General features: G+C 41.7%; 1 protein-coding gene across 2 annotated transcripts in view; it reads left to right on the top strand.

The window, feature by feature from the left end:
* The first annotated feature begins 8,147 nt into the window (after window positions 1–8,147).
* Window positions 8,148–26,638, top strand: part of TBC1D4 (TBC1 domain family member 4) — a 111,178-nt gene continuing 92,687 nt past the window's right edge. Inside the window, exon 1 of one of the 2 annotated variants that reach the window (XM_037378472.1) lies at window positions 8,148–9,230. In XM_037378472.1, coding sequence (XP_037234369.1) covers window positions 8,739–9,230 — 492 coding nt within the window. In that variant the 5' untranslated portion in view covers window positions 8,148–8,738. The remainder of the gene's footprint in view (window positions 9,231–26,638) is intronic. The other variant, XM_037378468.1, reaches the window with a different exon arrangement.

The raw sequence follows: 26,638 nt of genomic DNA, 5'->3' as shown, positions 1-26,638 counted from the left end.
CTTTCCGTATTAAATTAGGATGAAGTTCAGACATATGCAGTCTTTCTCTGTGATGGGGTACCAAAGAGCTGAGGGATAATTGCAGGCTGCAAGGAGTATTTGTATCGATTACAGGTAGTCAGACTTTTTTTTATTGAATGAGGAAAAGACAGAGGACATAGAATAATAAAATTTTGCATAATTTAATTCAATATATTTCGTATATTGAATATATATAGAATATATATTTTGTATATATATTTGAATAAAATTCATTCAAGTGGTTACCTTTCCATAACTGTATTTAGGAGACATGTAAATGTTTTTTCTTTTTCGACATCTATGGGGAACAGAGCAAGAAGGGGTGGGTGGGAGGTGGATGTCTTACATAGTAAACCCAAGGGAGGGAATAATGAAATAATCTCCTGCCAATGACTGTCTGTTATCTTCTTCACATGACTGTTTGGTTTTCTCATTAGTTTCAAACACACAGCCCCACTTGAAGAAAGCTGTTTTGCAGAAAAAATGGAGACAGGCCCACAGAAAGTACGCAGTGCACCAGTATTGGATATTTAGCTTCTGTACTCTTTGGCCTAGAGCATGCCTCTGTTCCTGCTTCCACAAAATTGTACTGCCTTTTTTTAAACCACATTTCAAAGATATGTAAATATTCAAAGATATGTTGTTCACTGTGAGACCACCTCCCTTTATTTTTTTTTACCTTCCTGTTTTCAAGCCTTTGCGCTCTATTTAAACACCTGAAGATGCATTAGCTTGGACCAATAAAAAACAAAAAGGTAGAGAGATGATAAACTGGGGGAGAGGAAGAATGTTGTTTCTTCTTTCTTGCTTGCCTTGTTCCCTAATGTTTTATTATCCTCTTAGCTGTGGGTATAATGAGAGGGTAATTTCCACTCCTTTGCAGAGGCATGCAGGGTTCTTTTGTTTAACCCTTGCAGGTACTAGATTAAAGGGCCTAACTCATTTGGTATACCTGCGGCAAGAAATGCCTAATCTCTGAAGAATGTTTTTAAAGGGGAAGAACTTAAAAATCAACAGCCTTTATCCTATCTAGTACCCTGTGGTTGGTCATTTCCCAGACAGATTTTTTTTTTGTGTGTGTGTGTGTGTGTTTTTGTTTTTAAAGTAAAATGTTATATAGTTGTTGGTTGGGCTGCTAGCTCATGGGCATTGGATCTATGTAGGTCAATGTATGACAGGAGGAGTGCCTCAGCCTGAGTTGAGCTTGTGTGGTATTACAGTGCTCCCTTCCTGAGGCTCGGTCACCTTATAAACAACTGGATTTGTTTGTCACTGTGCAATTCTGGCCAAATGTTTCCTTTACTTCTACCAGACAGCACTGTCCATACATACTCAACCAGTTCCAATCTTGGTACTTGAGTGCATAAGGAAGCACGTGTGTTACAGGGATGATGCTCTTTTAGGTACTTTTCATACCTAGTCCTGGATGCTTTGAAAGACTTCCTGACTCTCTATTTCCAAGGCTTTTCTGAGGAAAGGTGGAGAAATGACCTGCCATTTAAACTAAGTTACTGGGATGTGTCTGTTAATTAATTATGACTTGGTGTGATTGAGAAAGTAAGGAAACCGAGATTGCTGAACTTCTCCATAAAGGCTAATTTTAGTGTTTCTGGGTTTCCTTCTCCTTGTACTGCATTTTCCTCCTATGACTAATTATGGTCTAGCTGCCCTAACTTTAGAGCCATTTCTGCTTAATATGTGTAGGTGCCATAGTTTCCAAATACTCTTGTTAGTGTCTACATTACAAATGTTATATTTACAAATAGGAAATTTCAATGTCAGTTTTGGATTTCGCATACTGAGCTTTGGAACAGTAAGCCTTAATGTGCATATTAAAAAAGAAGGAAAATTTATTATTTCATGCAATAAATTTCTGTGCTAGATAGTTATTTGAAGAGGAATTTGTCACAGCATTGGTCACCAGATGGCAGTGCTACATAGAGCCTTGATTCACGGTACTCCTTTGAGAGCCTGTCTGGCAAAGGGGATAAGGACTTGCCCGTGTAGCTTCTGTCTGGAACTGTACACGTTCATGTCACCATAACTTTCATTCTGTTTCTTAAACTGTAGGGAAATACTCTAACTTCTGTGTTAATTAGTAAAAAGATGAGCATAAAATACAGAATGTTGTTTATGTCACCGGATATTTTTAATAACAGAATATCTTGAAACAGTATTTTAAATATACTAACATATCTGCATTATGACTTGCTCTTTATATAGTATCGTGTTACAGTACTATTGGGGCCTATTCTTGTTTTGCATTTTTCCCGTTTATCATATTTCAGCTAGATTTTTCTAGATCTGTATCTTGTTCATAGAATAAGCATTTGCATTTCTCTGTCCAAGGTTTTCATGCAGTTTATCCACTCTAAAATCCTTATTCCATATTTTGTCATGCAGCCTAGTTTCCAGTGTCTTTATACCACGCTTAAGAATACACTTCTCTGCCACTGAACGTGGCCCAGTTACTCAATTCCCCTGTGAACTACATGAATTACCTCTGAATTTGAGAAACAACATACTGATGTTCTTGTTACTACTGAAGCTGCAAAGAATTTCTCTGTTCCTCATGAATGTCATCACTGCTGTGTCTTCAGCAGTTTACAGGTACTTTTAAAAAATAATATTAATCTGAGAGCAGGTTTCCCTCACAGTGATGCTTCTGAACTGGCAAGTACTGGGTGCTGACAACCACACATGAAGCTTGAGAGGGGTGCTAAATTAGTTTACATTTAAAAAGAGCACAGGATTGGAAGTGTGTGTCCTGCATGAATCATCAGTGTTCTGTATGATGCTGTTTCTCGCAGTTAGGAATGTGGGAAGATGAGAGATGCTCAGCAGTTGAACAGAGTCAAGACAACAGATGTCCATTCACCTAGGAGAGTCAAGGACAATGAGAAAGAGGATTAAGTGGTTCCCATCTGCTCTATTTTTTTTTTTTTTTTTGGCAGCTACCCAGGCACCATTCTTGATACTGTGTTGGGACAAGTGCCCTGTTCATGTAAGCTGTACCTTTTACCAGACATACAGTATTGAGTTGTGGAGTGGCACTAACATTTTAACAGTGATACACTCTTGAAGTCTTAATGGTGTTTTCCTCTTGAACATGTATAATTTGTGACCTTCAAAGCTGAAGTACTCCTGACTTCCAAAGCATCTCTCTTTGGTGTTATTTCTGCAGTCTACTGCAGATTTGCTAACCTTTCTAGCTTGTGGTTCATCCTTTGTAATAATGTATTTGTGGAATAATATCAAGATGTTCCTTTTAGCTTTGGCAATGATGAAAAATTCTCTCTTAGTTGCCATTGCTGGAGAGTTGGAGGGGACCTGGATCTCTTCCAAATCACAAAATGAGGTAGAGGGTAGTGGGCGCTATCAGGGAAAAAAACAGACTCCAGCAGCTGCGGTAGCCTCTTCTTCCTTGTTGGTTTTTTTTTTTTTTTTCTTTGTATGCTACTGCAGTGGTTGAGGAATAGTTGGGAAGTAAATGTCTACTTTATATAAAAGCAGGAATAATTGAGAATGTGGAAGTTCTTTTTGCAGAAACTGCTCTGTCTCCTGCAATAACTAGCTTTGCAACTGACCTGAGCTGCTGACAGCCATCAAACTCTGTATTACCTCAAGAGCAGAGATTTCATGAAGCCGATACTCCATTTTTGGGAAAAACCTTAAAAAAGAATCCTAAACCCAACAAACTGAAAATGTTCCCATCTGGAAAGATGCTGTGATCACACGTAAGCACACAAGACTCGAGATTCAAACTTAGTTTTAAATAGAAAACGTTGTTGTTCCTTGCTGGATCAAAGTCTGCTGTGCCAGAAAGCTTCATGGGATGGCTATTACTTGAAAAAAATGACAAAAATAAGAATCTTTCCACAATCAAATAATTCTTTCAAGAGAAATATAAGAATTCAATGCATTCTTTCTCTTTAATCAGTGCTATGTTAAATTGAATAACAATACACTGAACACAAAAAATGTGGTGGGTCGCTTTAAGTTCTAGAGATGTTTATGAAACTTCTAGCTAGGATTATCTTACAAATTTTGCTCATTCCAGTTCCCCTAAATCTGTTTGGGAGTGGTTCTTATTGGCAGAACAAATTATAATCTGTCATTACGATCAAAAAAGATTAGTGCCATTTGAAAGGAAAAAAAACACATCACCAACCCCCTATCAGATTAATTTTCCATCGTTTCTATTGTGTATAAATTTCAGTGAGTGTCTCCTGCTATCGACATGTCTCTACAAGACTGGTATGTCTTACTCAAACTTTTGGCATTGTATTTTAAACTATAATAACCTCTATGTATCTTGCAAAATCTACAATTTTCATTATTTCTAGTGATTTTTTTTTTTTCGTAACATACTTGATAGAGGAGGCACCAGAGTTTCTCTAGCAGCTAAACTTTAAAGCCTTGGTAATATGCCCAGTCCACTGAATTTGCTTTCTAAAACTTAATTGTATTTCCAAAAGTTAATTCATTAGAGTCTTCAAATAAGACTGGGTAGTTTAAATAAAATGTTTTCTAAAGGAATAATGTCTGTATCTCGGATCTTCCTAAGAGGCAATCTGGGAGTAAATAAAATTTTACTAGTTAAAAATTATGCAAATACAATAGTGAACCCTGAAATCCCAGAGAGTTAAGCGACAGCATTCTTAGAAAAGCAATAGGATGAGAAGCAATTCCAGCTACAGGGCATATTACTGAAATAAAGTACTTTAGTCCAAGCTGATTGAAGTTATGCATAAATTACAGGATTGTAAAGTCTACAGCTCCTCTAATAACTTAATTTTTTTTCTGCAGTTAAAATTGTGGATAGAGAGCTTAAGGGGATGGATAATTACCACCAATTAACAGTCCGATCATGTGAGATGCTGAGGTCTCTCTGCTCCTTAAGATATTACTGAGAACTGTGGTTGCTTTACCATTTTACAAGTTTAAATCCTTTAACACTGAATATGAACTGATGATCTAGATATGATAAATGAAACGGTTGCTGTGATGCCATGTGCAGAAACAGTATATATTACCAAGATACTGTCTTAATAAACAAAACATACTTCCTTTAATAGAAGGAACATATCAATTTTATTTGGAAAAATAATCTTTACATGTAGTAGTTCACTGACAGGCATATTGAATCCAAAATGTTCTTTATGTTTACTTACATTTAGTTAACTGCATCCGTGTTTGGTCACTTCAACAATATCACTTAAGAGATTTTGCATCTAAAGTCTATACAGTCAGCAGAAATCAATGTCAGGTTATCAACAATTCAAAACTCTGGGTATTGTGGTGGGTTTTATTTGACCAACTGAGCATGTATTTGCAGCACATGCTATGGCAATTATTGAGCCCTAGTACTTTATGTACTTTAGATCTTTGAATATAGTTTTCACTTTGAATTTTACAATTTGTTTCAAGAAGCTTGGCCAATAATAATAATTAAAACAGGAACTTTAAAAAAATTGTGGCGTCTCATCAGAGGCTTTGTCTGTTGCGTCGCTGCATGGGTGCTGCATTTACACATCCATTTGGGATGACCTCGAGAGAAACTGCTCTTTCAGCAAGAACAGGCATGTTTTCAAAGCTCTGTGGATAAGGGCTATGGAAAGTTCCTTTCTTCTCTGTCTCAAAGTTTTTGATTCCCATTAACTGAGCTATAAGGAGTATATAGTTTAGGCTAATTCCTAACTATATTGTGCAAAGAGTTAGATGATGATTCTTTTCTCACCATTACAGTTTTAAACACTTAAGGGACAAATTACATGAGGAATAAATCAGAAGTCATGGGCAAAGGAATACTGTACTCAGTATGACAGAAATTAGGAAGTTTTAACTTAAAGACGCATGCAATATTACAACTGAGAAGAAATGAGAAAAGGGCACTAACTTCAAGAAGTTATGTAACTAAAGGACTGAGTTTCTAATGAAACACTATTAATGAGATGGGGATAAAAAGTGGTAGGAGATTAAAGGATAAGAAAAGATGAAGTAAATGGATAAAGGTAATGGGATTCAGACATAAAAAGCTGAAATGGGAAGACAGCATGAAAACTTTGGATTAAGATCTGAGAATTTGATTTTGGATGTAGTTAAAATATTAGTGGTACAGTTTATATAGATTAATTTTGTCTTATAAGGGTTTGTATAAAGAATTCAATAATAAAAATAAATTAGGTTAAAATAATCACATCTCATACCACATTAAGCAAATCACCCAACTGAAGAAATCAAACAGCTTGACATAACTGGCACAATGGTGATAATTTAAGAATTTCAGATTAATTTTCTACATTTTATTTCTTGCAGTTCTACCTCACAAAATAATTTGCAAAATTTGAAATGTGTTCTTAGCAGCTGAAAACATGGGTCTGTAGCGTCTTAAAGTGAAGGCTTCTTGTTCTTTTCTAACAATGTGAGAACATCGATGGATCTCTGATTAGTTAAAAGAATTTCAACCTTTCTGCTATTTTTTTAAATGTATTCCCATGTTTGTCTTCACGTTTCCTGACTATTATTAATTTGTATCGCCACAGCACCTACAAAGCCTAGGTGGTTGTCTGGAACCTGGTTTTGGTAGGTCATGCACAAACATCATACAGAGGGGTTGAATAGTGTTTGTAAGCAGCTGCAGCAATTCATTATGTTGCAGCCTCCCCCTGAGGCTGCTTCATTACAGCCATTTCATGATTATCCCATCTAAAAACATTGCAACAGAATGCACGAGGGGGTTTCCCCCACTGCTTTGGTGCCAGCCCAGCGTTCAGCTCGCTTCCCTGGTAGTTTAAATCGGTCTTTGTGCTCAAGTGACTTGAATTGCAGCTTCATACATCGGATGAATCATCTAACCAACCATTCCCAAAAGGAGCAAGTAGTCTTGCTGCCCTCTTCACCCCAGAGCAGCTATTCCTGCTTCCTTTGTGCCCACAGCGGTGTCTTTTGAGTGCTGTCTCTTAAATTAGAGGCGGCTCACAGAACTGAGCTGGCAGAAAAGGCGCAGTTCATTGCAGCATTAAACGCGAGCTAGGGCTGCTGCCACGCAGCAAATGGGTCTTCTCCCAGGCGCACTGTTAGAGGATCCTGAACCGTCATCCCGTAGTTGCTGGAGCCATATTTCAAGTACCATTCTCAGCTAAAGGGTTAATGCTAACTGCGCAGACTGGGGAACAAGAAATTTTTTAGCTTTGGGATCCAAAAAATGCATCCGTTATTCTGACTGGCCCAGCTGTAAAATCTACTGTACACCAACGCAGTTCAGATGTTAAAGTGTGTGAAAATAATCCGTTTGGGAAAGCAATTCCATTCTGGCTTTAACTTGTACCATTGCAGCAAATACTAAAGCTGGTGTCCAACCTACGTAAGACTTTTTGCATTAGCTGCCCTGTTCAAAGGATAGCTCATTTTAGGATGCTGTGGGAAGAGGTATACTTGACATCTTTCCAAACCAGAACGTTAAAACTGAAAACTACAACTGATAAACCAAAATGCATAAACCAGATGATTAAACTGGGAAAAAGAGGAGCAAAATACTTTGCTCAGGAAGCGAGCGCAGTTGCTGGTAATGCTATTGAAATATTGCTCGTGCCACCGTTTCTGTGTCACTTCTGTGGTCGTTGTGACCTACATAACACCTCTCTGCCCAAATCTGCCACCCAGCCTGAAATTACAGAGCAGCCCTTCGGTTTGAGTTACAGATTATTTTTTTTTCTAGACAGGGTTCAAGCGGTTGCTATAATGGCACGTTACTGGGAATTCTCGCCGCTGTTGCTACCGATGTAAGCACAAGGACAGCCACTCAAACTGACAGTTACAGAATGGATACGGGTGCTGTGTGACTGGAAAAGCTTTGTCCAGCTACTTTCTCAGGTAGAGGAGACTAGTTACTAAGATCTACAGTAGGTGGCGGTTTTTTCATCGATAGGAGATGTTATCGCGATAGCGGGGGGGGGGGGGGGGGAGTGCGAACGGACGGGACAGGACACAGATAAAATCTTAAGCAGGAAAAAGAAACAGCATTTTAAGAGCAGTTTTGATTAAACTCTGACTTGCGAGCGACCCGACAGGGAGATGCTGCTGGGATGCAGCCATAAGGTCCCCCCGCACGCTGCGGCAAGGCTGTGCCTCCCCGCGCGGGGAAGGCGGGGGGCGGGGGCTGCCCCCCAACGCCCCTCCGGCTTGCCGCAAGCAAAACCGACCGGGAAAAAGCTCGGGAGCTTTTGCAAACGGGGCGGGGGGCGACCCCGCCGGCCTCCCCACCTCCTTCCCGCCGCTGCTCGGCGACCTTCCTCTCTTTGCGGACCTCCTCCTCTTCCTTCTCCTTCCCCACCCCTCCCCGGTGGCTGGTCACGTTGCGGGGCCGCAGGGAGAGGCCCGCACCCCCGGGAGCGGTGGGGCCGGGCGCACTTGGCGACGCGGAGCGGAGCGGAGGCCACGTTGTATTTTTGTTTGCTGCCCGGGGCGGCACCGCCCCGCCCCTCGGAGCCGCTCGGGGCGTAGCCTGCCCGCTCCTCCCCGGGGCGCGGAGGAGGAGGAGGAGGAGGCGGGGGGGTGACTCGGCCGTCCTTCCCCTACCCGGGGGCCGATCCCGCGCGGGCAGGCGGGCGACGCGGCTGCGGGGACGTGCCCGGCGGGATGCGCGCTTAGCGGCGGCTCCGGCCGAGCGCAGGCCCCGTCGGCTGCACCTGGCGCCCGCCGCCCGGGGACCCGCCATGGAGAAGCGAGGGGAGGGCGAGCCGCTCTCTCACCCCCTGGAGCTGGAGCCCGAGCCCGAGCCGCAGCCGGCGCCGCCGGGGGAGAAGCGCTTCAGGCTGTGGTACGTGGGCTCGTCGTGCCTGGACCGGCGGACCACGCTGCCCATGCTGCCCTGGCTGATGGCCGAGATCCGCCGCCGCGGGCAGCGGCAGGAGCCCGGCGGCGTGCCGGGCAGCGGGGTGCTGGCCCGTGAGGTGCTGCTGCTGCTGGGCTCGCCCACACTGCGCTGCGTGCCCGCCGGTCCCGGTCCCGGCCCTGGCCCCGGCCCCGGCCGCCCCGCCAGCCCCGCGCCCGCCGTCTTCATCTTCGAGCACAAGGCGCAGCACATCTCTCGCTTCATCCACAACAGCCACGACCTCACCTACTTCGCCTACCTGATCAAGGCGCAGCCCGACAACCCCGACTCCCCCATGGCCTGCCACGTCTTCCGGGCCACCGACCCCAACCAGGCGAGTGGCGGCGGGAGCGGAGGGAGGGGGCGCTGCCCGGGATCCCCCCCCCCCCCCCCCCCCCCCCCGCTTTGCTTCTCTCCCCCTTCGCCTCGTGGGACTCGGGCGCTGCTGTCCGCAACCGCGGAGGCGGTCGGTGCGCTCGGTGCGCTCGGACGGGGCCGGGCAGCGCTTGCGAGACAGTAACCTCCCACACAGCCGCCCGCGGAGCGTGGGGAGCGGGGCGGGCCGTGCCTGCCGGGCTTTCCCCGGAGCAGCCGGCCCGGGGCTGCACCTGTGCTGCACCGCGCCGAGCGGCTGGGGGGGCACAGCCCGGCGCAGCGTGGGCTGCCGTGCCACCCCCTGCACGGGGCGTCCCCCTGCCGGGCCGGCGGTGCCAGCCTCTGCGGAGCGGGGGTGCCCCCTTCCTTCCCCGCGGTCCCCGCCACGGGGAGGCCTCGCACCCGCCGCAGCGCAGCGCCGAGCCGGCGCAGGGTGCCGGTGCGCGCCCCGCGGAGTTCGCGTTAACCCGCCCTTAGGGCCGTGTCGGTGCTGGGGGGGCGCCGAGCCGCGAGGACCGTGTATCCCCGCGGAGCCCCGGTGGCGGGGAGACCACGGCTCGGGACCGGTGGGCCCCGTTTTGTCCCCGGGTCACGCTAAGGACACCTGGCCCTGCCCAGGCACACGGTGGTGCTGCAAGCAGCCCTGGGTTCGGGTGGAGACATTGTTGATAAAGCGCCAACTGGAAAAAAAGCCCTGACGGTAAGGCTGTATTTTCTTGAGTCTCTACCAGGCTCTGGCTCACGCCTGAGATGTGTGGCAGGCTGCTTTCTCCTCCCTGTTTAGAGTGTGTGAGCAATGGCGGTGTGACAAGTAGGTCTGGTCCTTGATCTAGCACAGGGACAGCAAGGAAACGGCCTTTCAATAACAGTCCGTTGGTGGAGTAAGTTAAGACACCTGCCCTTCAGTTTTCACAGACGCATATGGAAGAACACATGTGCGATTAGAAATGCTGGATTTTACTGGAACCACTTAGCTGACTTAGTAGATCTCCTGAATGGTTGCTTGGGTTTCTTTTTTTTGGGGGGGGGGTGGGGGGGGGCTGTTGGTTTTTTGGTTTTTGTTTAAAAGTGAAGAGGATAGGAAGCATTCAGAAAAATCATTGAAAATTTCACAGTGTATTAATTTCTCTGAGCCAACATACTACCAGTGGTTATAAAGGAGGGGTTTATATCGCATGCATAGCAGTGCCTGGAGCCATCATCAAAGACAGAGCAGCACAGGAGGACAGGTGGCCTCCCTCAGTGGAGGTAAGTATGCTTAACTTGCAACTGCTGCCCCCGCTGTGCTCTGCCGGGAGAGAGCATGCAGGAAGCACGAAATGGAGGGGATGGTGTCTGGCAAGGGAGGAGCCAATATCCTTTCAGGAGTCTGACCATATGGACCAAAAGGAGCCAAGGTTCCTGTTGCTGGCAGAAGAGGCTGAATTAAATTTAATTTTGGGGTAGATCTGCTTTGATACCATGAGTTTGTAAGACAACCTCATGCTGTAAGATAGTAAATCCCTGTTACTCATGTGAACATGCAAAATACTATGTACGTTTACGTTTGGGAGGCTGTTTCTGACTAAACGTTTTATCTGTATGTCTTCTTTCCTTGTGAGGCAAGTGGAATTAAATCACATTGATGCCGTAGGTAAAGTCTTCCTATTGAAGGAAGTTATTAGTGTGAACAAGTTTCCTTTCATAAACTCCTATCTTGTTCTGACAATATGCTCTAAATTTTATCTGTCAAGATTTTTTTTAACCTTGTTATCATTAGTAGAGAATAAGTCCCTCGCATGAGGGTTACTCAGCGTGTGATTTCCAAAGAGCTACAATAAGGGTAGTAGATGCACAGCCAACGATGTGACTCACAAGTATCTGATTAACAGGCAGGTTTTTTAAGGTATCAAAAGGAATAGAAGGTGGAATTTTTTTCCCCTCAAGTTTTGTTACCAGTCCTTGAGGCTTGGTTGGCTGAGGTGGTGTAGGTCTCTAGGTGTTGCTCTGTGCTTAAGCCTAGTCCTGAGTAGCGTCGCTAGCTCTGGAAGTCTTTTGAAGCTCTGAATTGTTTGTTATGAAATAGATGCTGTTCTTGCACGCTTTCAAGATCTTTAAGTATTACTTCTGTTTCATATTGGTTATGTGAGCTTCATGGTGCATATCAGTTTAGAAAGTATTTTTCGCAGCTGTTATTTTAAGATGACCTCATTTTCCATCTTAGGCCATAGTCACTTCCAGCTAGTGTAAGTAGGCGCTGCTACAGAAAAGGGTTCCCACTCTCTTCAAGCCTTGACCCCTTGTTCCTTCTCAGCTTTATCTTCATGGTGGCACAACTGTTGTTGTGACTACCCAACTGTAGCCACATGGCTAACGGGATCAGGGAACTGACTGGCATTAAATTTGCTTTCCCCCCACCTTTGCTGAATTAGTTCCAAACAGCTTCCTTCGGTTGCTTTACTGTGCAGCTCTAGTACTGTTTATGTCAGGTCAGGTGGGTTGGAGGCACAAAGCAGCAATGAGTGGCCAAGAAGGTAAAGGGTCAGATAGCCTTTCTAGAAATTACGCTGACTTCAGACTAGCCAGAGATGACCACAAAGCCGTGGTGTTACCTGTCTTGGCAATATTAAGTTCAGCAGCATGCTAAGTCCCTCTGGAATGAAGGAAAGGTGCCAGAGGTGTTGTGTGGCCTTTGAGTTAAAGGACAGCAAGGTGTCATTTTTAATGGTGGGTGTAAGTTATAAAAGTGAGAGGATAATGATTGATTACCAAGAGATTAGTGCTAGCACAGTAATTCAAAAAACAGTGTAGGTTCAGAATGAAAGTTTTGGCATCAAGCCTGTTGCTTTGTCCACCGGTGGTACTGCATGGTGTCTAGGATGAACACGCATTCACTGTGACCACAAAACGGGCAGTTATGCACAGGAGGGGGAAAAAAAGCAATACTTTTTGCCAGTCCCTGCAAATGTCTTCAGCAGATGACCAATAAAAAGCCAATGCAATATGTGCTCAGATAACATCAGGTGGAAAGATAACATCTTTTAACGTTATTTGCTGTGACTGAAGACAAATGAGAGAGTGAGGCAGTACAAAATGCATTCCTGTTTTACTTGAAAGCTTGCAAACTGTAGGCAGAGCTGAAAAGGAGGAGCCACTGGGTCAGCTCCTGTTCCGGAGCAGTACTTAGGCACCATGTCAAACCCAGAGCTCAGCTGTCGGTATGGGGATAGATGCTTTTATTTAGAGGAGTTGTTTTCTTCTGCCATTTAATTACAAGGGGAGAGAAAACTGGAGCCCTCTGGGTGAGGATGGGAACAGAAGTGTTTGACTTCTGCCCCCACCCTCTTAGAATTATTACAGTGTTTGCTGCTCCTCATAACTTTTCAAAGCAGCAGCCAGCTGAAGTGGATGAGGGTAGTTGTTTAGTAGCTTTTGAAAAGCAGCCAGAGGTTTGTTAGTTTTGTATTGCTGTCATTTGAGAATTATCTGGGATGCGTGAAGTCTGTCTGTAGCCATCGGATGACAACATTGTCTCATTTTATATTTGGCAGATTTGCTTCACAGCCCCAGGAACAGATTCCCCGCCCCCCCCCCCCCCCAAGTTGGATTTTATAAATATAGCAGGCATACCCTTCTCCCACTCACCAAGAAAAGCCCTTTTGATTACAGTTTGCAAGCTCAACTTCAACATATTTTTACCATGAAATATTGATTTTTTTTTCTATAAACGTGATTTTAATTGTGTGGAACAAATCAATGCTGCTTGACACAATTGCCTTGAGTTCCCTGTTTTTTGGGAGAGGGTTATGGTCTGATCTCTTTCTGCTTTTTTTTTTTTTTTTAAATTATGCTAATCTAGACTGCATTTTCTTTGTGAAACATGAATAAGCCTGTTTTGGGGGATTTTTTTTTTTTTTTTTTTAACCTAAACTGGCATCCTAAACCTATTTATACTATAATTGATTCTATTACTGAAGATTATGTCTCCAGTTAAGCAAGAACTTACTTGATGCATTTTGTATTTCTTCTAGAAACCTTATAAGCAGTGATCCAAATATATTGTTATGAGGTTTCAAAACTAATCCTAGCTGGCTGGGAAAGAAAAATACTCTAGTACAGACCTCAGTAGGTTTTAGCTTTGGTGTATATAATCTGTAGCTGCGGCGTTCTGCTGCAGCCGTGTGTTAGGGAGGCTGTCTCAAGACAAAGTAGAAATAATGGAGCATTTTGCTGGCAAAGTAAAGCTGTGATAAGAACTGGAGAGGTAAAGAGCCAGAGACAAGAGCCAGAAGCCAGCCTGCTTGTAACCCAGATCCCTGCTTTGTCATCGTTGCATGATGGGCTAAAAGTCAAAAACTTTAGTCTGTTCCAAGAGTGTGTTAATTGTCTGTTAGATAATGTATTTCAGTAAAGCGAGGCCAGAAGATGGTTTCTTCTTAAAAACAAGGCATCAGTACAAAGTCTTTCATTTTAGATATTCAAAGGATGCTTTTATGCTGTAATAATACCACATTCTGTAAGGCTTCTTATTAAAGAATATAAGTTCGAAATGTTTGAAGAAGAAAGTTCATTAACTTTACATTCATATTTCTTTTGTGCTTTGATTTTTACATGACATAGGAACATGAGCTGAATGGCAGCAAAGTCTTGGTGTATTAAGTACACGTGTACAGCATTGTTGTGGCTCATAAAAATATTGCATAGGTTGAGTCATCTGATAAACTGTTGAATAGGTCTAACAGACGTGATAAAAAAGATGGGCTCTGGGTTTTGAAGGATTTTGCAGGTAATGGGAGAGATGCAGTTTGATTGCTAGGTAGTTGTGAGCGCACTGGGATTGCAGAGGAAAGAGGTGATGCCATTTTCCATGAGAAAGATAGGTTGTCCCAGTTTTATCAAGAAAACAAGTCTTGGAGAGACCAAAAGAAAATTTTCTCCAAGTGTGTGTGACTCAGGATTTCATTCATGGGGTGAGAAACTGAAAAGCGATATGACTCAAAACAAAGCCTGGATGCTAAAGGCTTGCAACGAATGCAGAATTGTTCGGTGAGCAGCCTCATTATCTCCAGTCTACATGGGCTATACTCCCTTTTTTTGTGTGTTTTGTATGCTTATTTTTGGTTTGCTTGTTTTTTTGTTGTTGTTAAGTGATGTTTGACTTAAGATTTGCGAAGTGGAACTGAAAGTTGAGAGCTTAAGGTTTCATTTTTGTTTTCCTTAATTATAGATTCAGCACTTTTTTTCTGAAAACGAGAGCATTTCTCATTTTAGGCTTGTAAAGCTATCTTTAAGTTTCTGTTTTGAACATGTTGTCCATCATAACTTTCTCCTATGTCCCAAACAGAAGAAATAACAAAAACATTAAAATTGTTAACTGTTTCTAAATGGTGATATGTAGCCTCTTTATGGCTGACTAACGTTTAGGAGAGGAAAGGGGATGGTTTCAAATACTCTTACTTGAAGTGTTTGCAGAAATAATTCATGCATTTTCCCTTTTGCGGTTCCTGAAAACCATTCCATTATTTGCGGAATAGAAGTGATGTTACAGAAGATTGTATTTTCAGAAAGGCAAAATAAAATATAGAATGGTAGATATATGAAATGACGTAAGCTCACTGCGAGTGGCTGTAGGTAACACAGTGACCGGATAAGGCTATTTTATTTAAAGAAAGGAGCTTGTATGCATCTGTGCACACCAAATCAAGGCCCCTATTCTGATTATCTGTTTCTATGGGGTTTTTCTCCTATTTTTCAAATGTAGAGGCAGTTCCTTTTAAAAATAATCAAATAGAAAACTGACTTCTGAAAGATTTGGCTAGTTTATGTATTTCTTGGCAACAGGGAGAGCCTGATTTTTAGGGATGGTAAAAATCTTGGACCAAAATGCTTGAAGGTTTAAAAAAGTGAATAATAAAAAAGATTACATTTCTAAACAATCATTGCAGAATAGTAGTGTGACTTGACTCCTGTCGATCTATACTCTTTGCTAGAGTTTGGTATATTATTTGATGTGCGCAGTTAAGCCTTCTTTGCATGCCTTGCATCAGTCTTCCCCATTCACGTGGAACTCCCTGGACATCTTGCGTTTCTCTGAAGTAAGTGAAGTGGTGAACAGCGTGATGAATTTCAGGGCCCGATCATGGAGATTGCTGTCTAGGCTGTAGGTCATGCAGAAATTTCAGCAGTGTTGGCATGGTCCCCTCATGGCACCAGCTGTCCTCTGCCACCTGGTTTTGTTTCCTTTGTGGTTTCAGATACTCTTTCAAGTTCAGACACAAGAAAAGAAGAAGAGTTTATTTCCGTGTGGTTTTTATCATTTGTCCCATATGTGAACTGTGGCATCACCTGTCTTCACATTCTGCACTGTTCTTTAGGCGCCTTTAGAGATCACAAGGAGATGACTGGTAAAAAGGCAAGACCTACTAGAAGTCTTGTATAGGTCATTAAATAATCTGGTATCTGAGGGCAGCTGGAAAACAAACTTAAGGCAACAAAGCGTCTTAATTCATAAACAGGGTCTGTGCTTTTCTTTCTGTTCTGTATAGACGGTAATGTCTGTCACCTTAAGTTCTGACACAAATAGGTACATCAAGACCATATGTGATAACGTGGGTTCCAAAATAAAATAGAGCATCACTGATACAAGATAGTGTATCATTATGTTGAACAACTTTATCTGCCCTGAAGAGGTCTTCCTTCAGAGTGTAAAAAGGCAGTACTGAATGTCGGAGGGCAGGGTGAAAGCACACGAGTGGAAGTGGTTACTCCAGCAATGTATGAACTACATGACTTCTTGTTTTGTGAGCTGTTTTGGGTACCAGAGAACATGCGTTAGTTTCGGATATGTGTGTTTGCATCCGTGAATGTGTTGGGCTTGTTTGTTTCTTTCCTTTGCCGGGTGTATTAATTAGGTGACAACTGGTAGATCAGTGAGGTGGGCAAATAAACATTCTTGGCGGTCCTCTGGATCTGAAAGTACTCTGGTAATTCAATCTTCCTCTTAGCCTGGGTCAGAGGTAAGCTTGTTTGTGCTGTAGGGGATTAGTTCTAGTAGTATATTTAGGACTGCAGGGGAAAGGACATAAAACCCAAACAAGCAAACAAAACCACATGCATTCACCCCAGAGGGTTCATTGTACTCGTAGTCAAGTCTTCACTTTCATATTTTTGTAAAAGTTAACTATGTATCTTGAAAAATCCAGTTAGTCTTCATTCTGAACGCAGTTGTGCTTTACCAGCACAAAACCTGCTGTGGTTTGCAACCGTGCTCCCTTGGCTCTGCCTCTCCGCTGCGGCCGTGCCGCTTGAAATGAGCAGCACTGCGTCCTGCTGTTTGAAGTGAAGGCTGCTCAAAGCCATCCCTCTCTTAAGTGAAATGGGCTGCTTAGTCCTCCCCCTCCCTGCTGCAGGGAATTAGGACTTCCAATGAGAAGTTAATTACTTGGTCCTCTTCTGGAGAGGGTGGGCCTGCTGGGCTATCTGCTGCTCCCCAGGCAGACCCTCTCTGGGCAAAACTGTGTCGGTGGTGGGGCCGCTAGGTCTTGTTTCATTTTCCTAAGGTGAAATGTGTGTTCGCTTCAGCTGCAGTGCTTAAACATGGCTTTTCTGGCCTTCTACGTGGTTTCAGTTGCTTAGGTCAACTGAACAAAAACACTGCAACATGTACCTCAAGGGCTGTCATACCGTGGAGACTCTTCAGGCAGGACGGATGGCATAGACTTAAGTACACGTATAACATGTCTGAAACTTCATTTTTCTGTTCAGAGCCTCTGAAAGATGTCACGAACTAATAAGCAGTTACCTGGATGCATTACAATTTCATTTGTAAGAGAGGCAAAGTATTTCAGTTGAACCACTGCAAAACAGGAAAATAGTACTTTTTGTTATTACTATTTTTTTAAATGGGCTCCCAGTGCCATTTAGAAACTCTGCTTAGTGCTTTGGAGGAATTGTATCTAGTAAACCACATTGCCTGACAATGTAAGTTACTTGTAACAGTAAGTTGTCATCTCTGCTCAAATTTGGTTCTTTCTCAGAAAATCCATAACCTCGTTTGTAATTTTATCTCTTCAGAATTAGATGCGCTTTTGCAAATGATCTTTTCTGGAAATTTGGAAAGGCAGTATGGTAAGGTTTTTCTTGTTCTGTGTTTCTGGAGCCACTGAAGATAGGTAGGATTCTACAGTATTGGGTATGCGGCATGTTTCTGAAGGATTAAATTAATTTTAAATACAAACATGAGAGAGATTCTTGTTCAAAGCCTGTGTGAAAGACCTGTAGAAGCTATTAGATAAGATAAAACCAATGCCGTGGAAGCATGGCTGTTTCCTAGCTCTACAATCCCTGTCTCTGTGGTTTTCCCCCTCCCATTACAGCTGACTTCAAAGTATATTTCAGTTGTGAAGTTCATTTTTGTATGTTGATAAACCTTAACAAGCAGCTTGCTCTGTTAAAATGACTGGGGTTATGTTTTATTTCATTACTGTTCTTGGCAAGAACACGTAGATCTGCACAGTGCTGTTTAGAGATCCTTGATGCCTTGAAAAACATGTTGTGGGAAGGCAGAATATTATCCTCTGGGGCATAGCAATGACTGCCTTCCAAACTGTTAAAAATTTTGTTTTTACTAGCAAGATTAATAAATACTTATTTTTTTAGGATGCGGATGTTAAATATATTTTGTGTACTCGGTGACACTGATACGGGTTTCCTGTTATGCTCATGTAAAAAAAAAAAAAAAAAAAAGATAGAAAAAAGAGCAGTGTCCTACGAGCTTTGGGAGTAGTCGGTGGTCTGTGGGTTGTTGAGTATTTCTAAAATAAATATTCAGTAACAGAGCAATGAAAGACTAGGACGTGCAATGCTAACTCTTTGAAATGTATTTTTATATACCTTCTCATAGTTTGTTTCTTGCTTTGGCTTACTTATTCCCAGCAGCTTGATCTCAAGTTCCGGTAGGATTTCTAAATAAAAATAGATGTAGGGTAGTACATATTTAACTGAACTGTATTTGCCAGAGGGGAACCAGTTGCTTTCTTTAGGGCCGCTTGGCTGGAAGGGTAGTAACAGAGCAGCACATAAACTCCAGCTAAACCCTGTGATGAAAGCTGATGTATGACCTTCAGGTTGATGTCCACAGAGCACTGCAGTGCACACACACATGCAGGATTATGGTTTTGGTAGTCTAAGGTGAAAAAATTTCTTCTAGCTAGTGTGCAGATTAGAAAGAGAAGGGATTTATGCATGACCTGCTGCCTTACTTTGCAATGGAAATAATACCAAACTGCCCTCAGTGTCATGGTACCTTTGTGCCAATGTAAGCAATTTCAGATACAAATTGTCAAATAAACTATTGTAGCTACACTTCAAAACAAAAACATTATTTAATATGCTGAAATGTTGCTCTAATATACAAGTCTCATAAGATCTAATAGGAGAGATGTCTATGGAAAATACCGCCCTTCCTGTAACGTTTGGTTTAGGCTTTTGTACAAGACTTTGTTTTTTAAGGAGAAAGATTTTAAACAAGTATCCCTTTTGTAAAAAATACTTCTGGCCTGACTTTGTGGTCGTACTCAGTGAGAGTTCCTTAAATTTCTGTGCTGCAGGACTGCAAGCTTGAGCAGTACAAAGCAATTTGTAAAGAGGATCCACTTTTTTTGTAAACCAACTACACTATAAATAGAGGCAATATGTTGGCTGCTCTTTAGCAGCACTTTTTTTTGGGCAAATTTTGCTGAAAGAAAAAAATCAAGCAAGCCTTTCAGTAGGAGCAGCACATCATACTTTTATCTGAATTATTCATGAAGAAACACACCCAGATTATCTGTGGCATATGTGTGCCATGTATCCAGATTTAGCCTTGAGGAAATTTGCTGACCTAAACATGGGAACAGAGTGGGAGCAAGGCAGCATGATTAAAGCCAGCTCAGAAGGAGTGGGTTTACATCCTGGCAGTGTGCCTTGGATTCCCTGTCTGCTTAGTGCTAGGGAGAACTAAAAATATCTGCAGTTTAGTGGGGTGGTGTGAAGTTTACAAAATGAGTGTGTTTCTTCTGTAGTGATCTCTGTCTACCAAATCACCACAGAAGAAGGTGATGTAAAAAAATTATATAGAGCATATCAGTTGATCTGTATAAATGCTGTTTGGGTTTTTTGTGTTTTGCGTGTTTTGGGGTGGTTTTTTTGTTTGTTTTTTCACCTTTGCTCAACGTGCAGGTTGTCCTTAAAATATACAGCATTGCAGCTGGGAGTGTGAGAAATGTGGAGACCAGCCCAGACTGCTAGATTAATGAGCTTGGTGTATTAACCAAGTAGCCAAGTATTTTGTTTATGTATGTTCACCACTGTTCTGCACTTCACCTGTTTTACTTCAATATCATAAGCTTGCTAGTTGTTGTTGTATGGGAATTTGAAAGGAAGCTTTCTGTGTTTAGTGAAAATTATAGGTTAAAACTTGAGCAATCCCTTCTAATGGTACCATCAATACAAAGCTCAACAGAGGTTTAGCCATAGTGTTGTTTTATTTCTTGTCTGAGTTTTTCAGATTTGAAAACCTATTTGATATGCTTCTGCTCTGAGTTCTCACATGACCACCATAAAAAGGCCAGGTTTTGAGAAGATGGTTAATACTTGGATTTCTGCAGCACAACAGTGTGGTTGATTCAGCTAAATTCTGTTACTTCGGGAAGTGTCAACCTCAGGCAGGCTGGGCGTGTATATGTATATGCTGCTGTTTATTACCTATCAAGTAATAAATCTTCAAGAATCACTTCAAGAACAAACTACAATATGATAAGCTTTCCTATTACGCTAAGCTTGAAGCTGAAGAAAAGTATCAGAATGAGATGTGGCAGTGCTAATTCTTTGTTTGCCAGCTCAACCTATACTACTGGGGTTTTTTTAGCTATTTAGTCCTGCTGTTACACTTTGCAATTGTACCATTAGATTTTACGTGCTCTGTATACCACCACCTGAAAAACTCCTACAGGGTTCCACTGGCTTTGACTCTCATTTTGCCAATTTTTAAAATTCTTGCTGTAGCTCTGTGGGAAGCTCAAAATACTCTGTGGAGCCCCACAGATTGTTGCCATCCTTGTAGAAACACAGCACCCAAGCTTGTGCATGCCTACACAGTCATATACATAGTAGTTAACATCTAATAAGATAAAGATATGAAGATAAAAACATACCAGTAAAATGCTGAATTCTGCTATATATTTTAGCCTTGTACATAATGCTTTGAAGCATGCTTGCATCTGTATCATGCTTTTGAGTGGGATTACTGAATTCAAGCAATAACAGGTAGGGTGTAAGTTTTAAACTTAGGATCACCTGCATTTTTTTATGGGAAGTTCAAGCTTTATTTTTGTGTGATATTCTTCTTTCCATCAGTTTTAAAGTATTTAAGTCTGTTACCTATGGTAAGATACAGAAAATACTTCATTTCAACCCTGTAGTGGGTCAGTTTGTTGGGAATAAAGAATAGGCTTCCTGGTGTCCTTTTACAGGGGTCGGTCAATTCACTTGAGCATACTGCTGCCACGTGAGCTCCCCAGCCGCCTTACAGGGAGCAGCGCACATAAATTGTAATGGGTCACTGCACCTGGAAGGGCTGGTTTTATGTACCCACAGGAGCCCTGCATGAAACTATGCTGGGTCTGCTTCGTGGTCTTATCCCGGGCTTCATTGCTTTGGGTTGGTTTTAGGGGACTATTCAGTCAACAACTTAAGACTCTGTCCAGAGAGCCCGGTTCTTAAATAGGAACAAAGTCACACAAGTCGTTCTGCTCAAACCGCAGAGAGTTTTCCTATAGGCTCACCATCTACTAAATGGTGAACCTATAGGTTCACCAGCTGTTGCTGGAAGATAGTACTGCTTTACTGGTTTGTAGCATGTTTTGGTTTTTATAATGCTTTAAGTATTTTCCTACTATCAAATATAGCAGTCTTGTGCTATTACTATGTCATAATAGTCTTGAAGTTTCTAGTTTCTACTAGCACTGCTCGTATTAAAATGTCAAAATACCTTTCAGCTCAATTGAATAAGCAGGTGGATAAGGATGTAACTGGTTTCTAATTCAGATTAAGTACTTGGTGCTACTGTCATTTAGAGACCTAAGAAAAAGTAACAGTTTTTATTGGCGTGTAGATTTGCTGGCTGTGTTTGTTGTACCATCAGGAGCATTCATCCAGGAGAGCACATTTCTTAAAGGGATGTTTTCTCTAGTTGATGCCTGTGAATGACCATGATGAGGTCAGGGTTGGGAACCATGACATGAAGATAATGGGGAGTCTGATACAGAGATCAGCTGCCCACGGAAGAGTATAGAACGCAGATCACTGTGATATCCCTTACTGTTTGTCAATGCATTCATCAGTTTTCAAATTTGTGGGCTTTTCCAGTATTTTTACCATACGTGTATACAAGGCTACTGCTTATTATTTTCTCATGTCGTGTCTCTTGCTCTTCCATTTTTCTCAGCTCCTTGAAATTATCTCAGTCCAGGATTATAATCTTTTTTTTTTTTTTTCCCCAGGAGTTAACAGTACTGCATGCAGTACAGACAACCATGAAGAGTCCATGATGCTGACCATAGCGGGGGGGGGAAGATAATCCATTTACCCCACTGCTTCCCACAAGCCTTCTGGCTCCAAATTAAAACTTGAAAGAAAAAAAGCCATTCATTCTCTTGATTGCATGCTGCCAGGAGCTGAGCTTTTCAGATACAGCTATCAGGATTATAAAAATGTAAACTTTATTCCTGTTCATATTGCTAGTGATAAGTTTTGGATTTCATAAATATCACCAAGACTAGCTCCTATTTCTTCTCTCTCTTTTTTTTCATTAACTTTTTTTTTTATGTTCTGGTAATAGCTGTTTATTGAATAAAATCCTGAACAGAAGATTTTATGTAAAAATATGCATGCATGATGATTTCAATTTTGATCGAACTGTTCTAATGTACTTACTTGCTGAAAATTCCTTTGCATTTAAAGTTTGTTTTCACCTTCATGCCCCTCTTTAAAACACATGACCTGGCACGTTTAATTTCAAGTCAAGATTGCATACGGCCAATGATAAGTGAAAGTTAGCTTCCTGGTGATCAAGGCAGCGTGTCATGTTTCGGTAGAAGGTATGGATGGAAAAAACCCAAACAAACAAACCCAAGCTCTGCTGTGGGGGAAGAGGATGCGGTGCTGTATGGTAAAAGGCAGTAATGTTAGCAGAGTAACTCCTGGAGGATGACATGGGCAGCTGAGTCATTTATAGCTGGTACTGAGATAAATTGCTGCTGAAGGATCCTGGTTACTGCATGGCTGCTGCTACAGCTGGTAGATTGCTTGGTTAAGAGCAAAGTAAACTTGAGCCTGGTAAGAACTGCTGTGAAAAAGTACACTCCAGATAAGTGTACTTTAATCTCTGGAACATTTAATTGGTTCACCAGCATTTTGTAGCGCCTGAAGCTTTCAGATGTGCAAGTGTATTAATGATATTGACATAATTGCTGATTTCTACTTTATTCTTCTCTGAATTTGGTAGTAATAGTAGCAGAGGACACTTCCCTTTTTACTGTTAATAGAGTTATGGTTCATATATCAAATTATGAAGTTCATACCTGTCCTTGAAAGCCTCCTGCCTATTCTCTGCATCTTAATGTAGTACAAGGCTGCTGTTGTAGACACAAGATCACTATAGTGACCTATCTAACGAGGTTTGAATGTGTTTAATATGATCCTCAGAGTATGCTTTCCATGCAACTATGTAAAATTAATCCTTTCAAAAACTTGTATTCAGCTTGCGGTCTTTGAACATCATCTCCACTGGAACGTTGTTTTGACAGATTAGTTGTTGATAATTATTTTTTTTTTTAAAGCATGTTTAGCTCCTTATTATAAACATTCTGGTAACTATCAATCCAATATTTTCATATATAAGATATTGTTTGAAATTTTGTTTTTTTAAGATAAGAAGGGCTTCTACCGTCTTTAATAATGTCTTTGCTTCCCAGTTCCCAAATGTGGGTTTTTTTCCAAGCAGTCAGACTCAAAACAGAGCGTCAAGAATGATTGTCAAGCTCCTGTCCCACTGCGCTGTGGCAGAGGGTGGGCAGGTGGAGGTTCGAACAAGCCCTCGGCTCTCTAACTGGTCATAAAGAGGTTGGCAGGTTCACAGGACTTGAAACTGTATATAACGAAATTTCAGAGTGCCATTTCTGAGGTTAAGATTGGGGGAAAGAGGGACCATTTCCCCTTCTCCCTGAGGGAATTGTAATGCTTCCATGGGAGTGCTTGCGGTCTTCTGGAGGAACAGTTAGTGGCAGCTTGGAGGAAAGGGAAGCTTCTGGTGTCCTTGCACGGTAATCAGGCTCCTGAGTAACTAACCAGTGACTCTGACAAATATATTCCTTTCACCTCTTGAGTTGCGTTATTTCTGACGCCATACGTGGTTAGTTGCCACTTTGCTTGCAGATGTAGCACTGCAACTTTACAGAGTAAATATGTAAGTACCTTCTTGGGCATCATACCTCCTGTTAGTCATCTAACTTCTTGTCTTTTTTTCCTTTTGGTGCTGTTTTTCATCTTGGCTCCGTTTTTTTTAATCGTCTTGGATGGTAGTGGATCAGAAAGATTTAATGCTGTGGTTATTCTTTGTTTTCTGCTTTACGGAAATCTGCATAGTTTGAATATAGTAACATGAAGGAAAAAAAACCCCCAAATAGTAGCAATTTATTCAAGTAAATTACTTCTAGGCCCTCACAGATTCAGGTATCATAGAGAAGCAGGCGTTTGCCCATTTCTCTTGACTGGGGAGCTCAGGGTGCTCTGACAGGTCTTAATCACTCATTTCATCCGCTTGCTTCTTTCTGTCCATCTGGACAGTCTTGATCTGTGGCAGCGGCATATATGACAGTATACATCAGTGCGTATCTCTTGCTTCAGCCCACGGACTGTAAACTAACAGGTGGCATCAGCTAAGGAAAGAGAAGATACATCAAAAAAATCACACATCTTAAAGGGTGCTGTTGCATGAAAATGGGTTTGAATAGCTCAGGCATGGAAATTCCGTTCGTAAAAGTATTATTTCTCTGTGCCGCTGTGGGTTTTTTTGTAGATTGGAAATAAATCAATCTAATTGGACTAGATACAATCTTTTAGAGGTGAGTAAATTTAAAAGAAAGTACTGATTGTGTATGGTTTTTTGACTTCATGTGCAGAATGCTTATTAGGACTATAAAAAAAGATCGGACATTTTCAGGAGTATGTTGAGTCATGAGCAATGTTTAGTAGTCTAGATTAACAAAAATGCCTCTTTGGAGAGCTCTAACGCTTCTGTATTTCTCCAGCTTTTCTGTGAAGGATAATTTTGTCTCAGTAAAATTTCCCTGTGGATTGTCCTATTGTTACATTTTCTTAAGCATAAGTGACTTTCACCGTGCTATTTCAGATCATGAATATCTAATGTTTATATATGAGAAGTGCATCTTTCACTGCGCACCCCAAGAATTGCTGAACAGAATGGTATAAAGCAGAAATATCCGTGCCTCACCAAAAAAACGTACTTGGGAAGATGTAGACCAAGTAATTTGTATGTAGGCAAGCATAACTGAATTTTTCTAGCTGGTTTCTGAAGTTTCACATAAAGGAATCTGCAAACATGATACTGATGATGGCTTTGAACAAGGCAAGTCCTGTTTTCAACAAATGTTGACCTCATGTTTGTGGGACTGATCCTCTTAAAATGTCCATATCTCTCTGTATTGTGTAAATCAGTTCTTTTCATATATATAAGCCTTTGCTTCTAGATCGCTTGCTGAGAACATGCAGCAGGGATCATACATACAATTTTTGATAAAGTAACTTTAGGCTATTTCCCAGCTTGCAAACAACCTTTCTCTATGACCTTGCAGTCATGCTGCCGGCTTGTGAGCCACAGTTCCTGCCTGAACTCTGGACACAATCGCCCAGTGTTACAGCTGGGCTGGCACAAAGACATCAGTTATTGCACAGAAGTACATTATTCTGCTAATACCTATATGCTTAAATACTTGGAAGTGATAATTCTTTCCAAAGTTATTTCTAAAGGCACTGCCCTTTCAGGTGTTCTTGGACAAGTCTAGCTGACTTCAGGGAGTTGACTTGTGTATGAATTTTCCAGAAATGGGCTGCAAGCCCAGAATTTGGCCGGGAGGGTTAATCTGAAGAGCACTGTAGTTATGTATTGTTTCCACATGAAAGCTTTCTGTAAACTTTGATTTTACCAAGACCTTAACAAATAAATAAAACATTTGTAAGCTGGTTTGAAATGTGCTTTAATAAGAAAGTATGTAGCGTGTCACCTGTCCTCTTCCAGCAGGCATACTTTGCTTTACTATAAAAAACCAAGCTGTTACTTGTTTTGCCACCAACTCAGGTACTCAAAAAACCTGCTAATGGATCTTTCTTCCAAATATTTTTTTTTAGTAGATTGCAGTTTTATGTGACCTCCTGCTATCTTTGGGGGTCTATTGGAAAAAGCAGCTTTATTAGAGGTATGCCATGAACGTAAACGGTGAGGGCATCGCTCTTCCACAAAGTCTCTTTCTTTGATTGCAGGAGCCTCTGTAGATTGCAGAAGGTACAAAAGGTCTGTAGAAATTAACGTGGTGACAGTTTCTTGTGAACTTATTATTTTTACCAAACGTTACAAATATTGTGTATTATACATTCATGTCCTTATTACCAGCTTCAAAGAGTTTTCTGAGCTACTTGTTACTATAGGATCTGAATGTTTTGCAAAAGCATTATTAAATTTATTTTCATATTTGTGAGAGAAGGGGTGTCTTAATTTGGAAAAAAAGAATAAAATTAAAAGCCCAGAAAGGGATTTTAAACTGGGTAGAATAGTAAATATCTATTTCTTGAAAGCTCAATTCATGGTGTTTAGGAACTGTTGTGAAAATAGCTGATAGATTCAGACCTCATACTGGCTTCTGTTCCTGCTGTAGCTTCCCAGCCTTCCGGCTTGTGATACTCTGGGACCTTAAATCAGTCACTCAGATACTGCAAAGTACACAAAGCATTTGGTTTAGTGCAAAAGGTGATGTTTAGGCACCTTATCTAGCACCAGGGGAGATCATAATGGCAGAAGAGTGAGTCTCCTTTGCTACAATTTGTCTTCTGTAACTGCAAAGTTATCCTCCTTTTTGGATTTCTGTTCCTTGAGCCATGTATGAGGAAAGGTTCTTATAAATGGAGCAGGTGGACTGTCTTCCACTGCAGTTCTAGTTTGTTCTCAGATCATGACCTTTTTTGATGTGAATGAGCCAGGGATCTTGTGGAGAAAAAAGCATCAGTCTCTAACCACAAAAATTGTTAAGAACCTCACTATATTCCCTGCAAATGTCT

Source organism: Falco rusticolus, chromosome 2 (assembly GCF_015220075.1).
Source record: "Falco rusticolus isolate bFalRus1 chromosome 2, bFalRus1.pri, whole genome shotgun sequence".
Classification (NCBI taxonomy): domain Eukaryota; kingdom Metazoa; phylum Chordata; class Aves; order Falconiformes; family Falconidae; genus Falco; species Falco rusticolus.
This window is presented reverse-complemented; position numbering and strand designations above follow the sequence as displayed.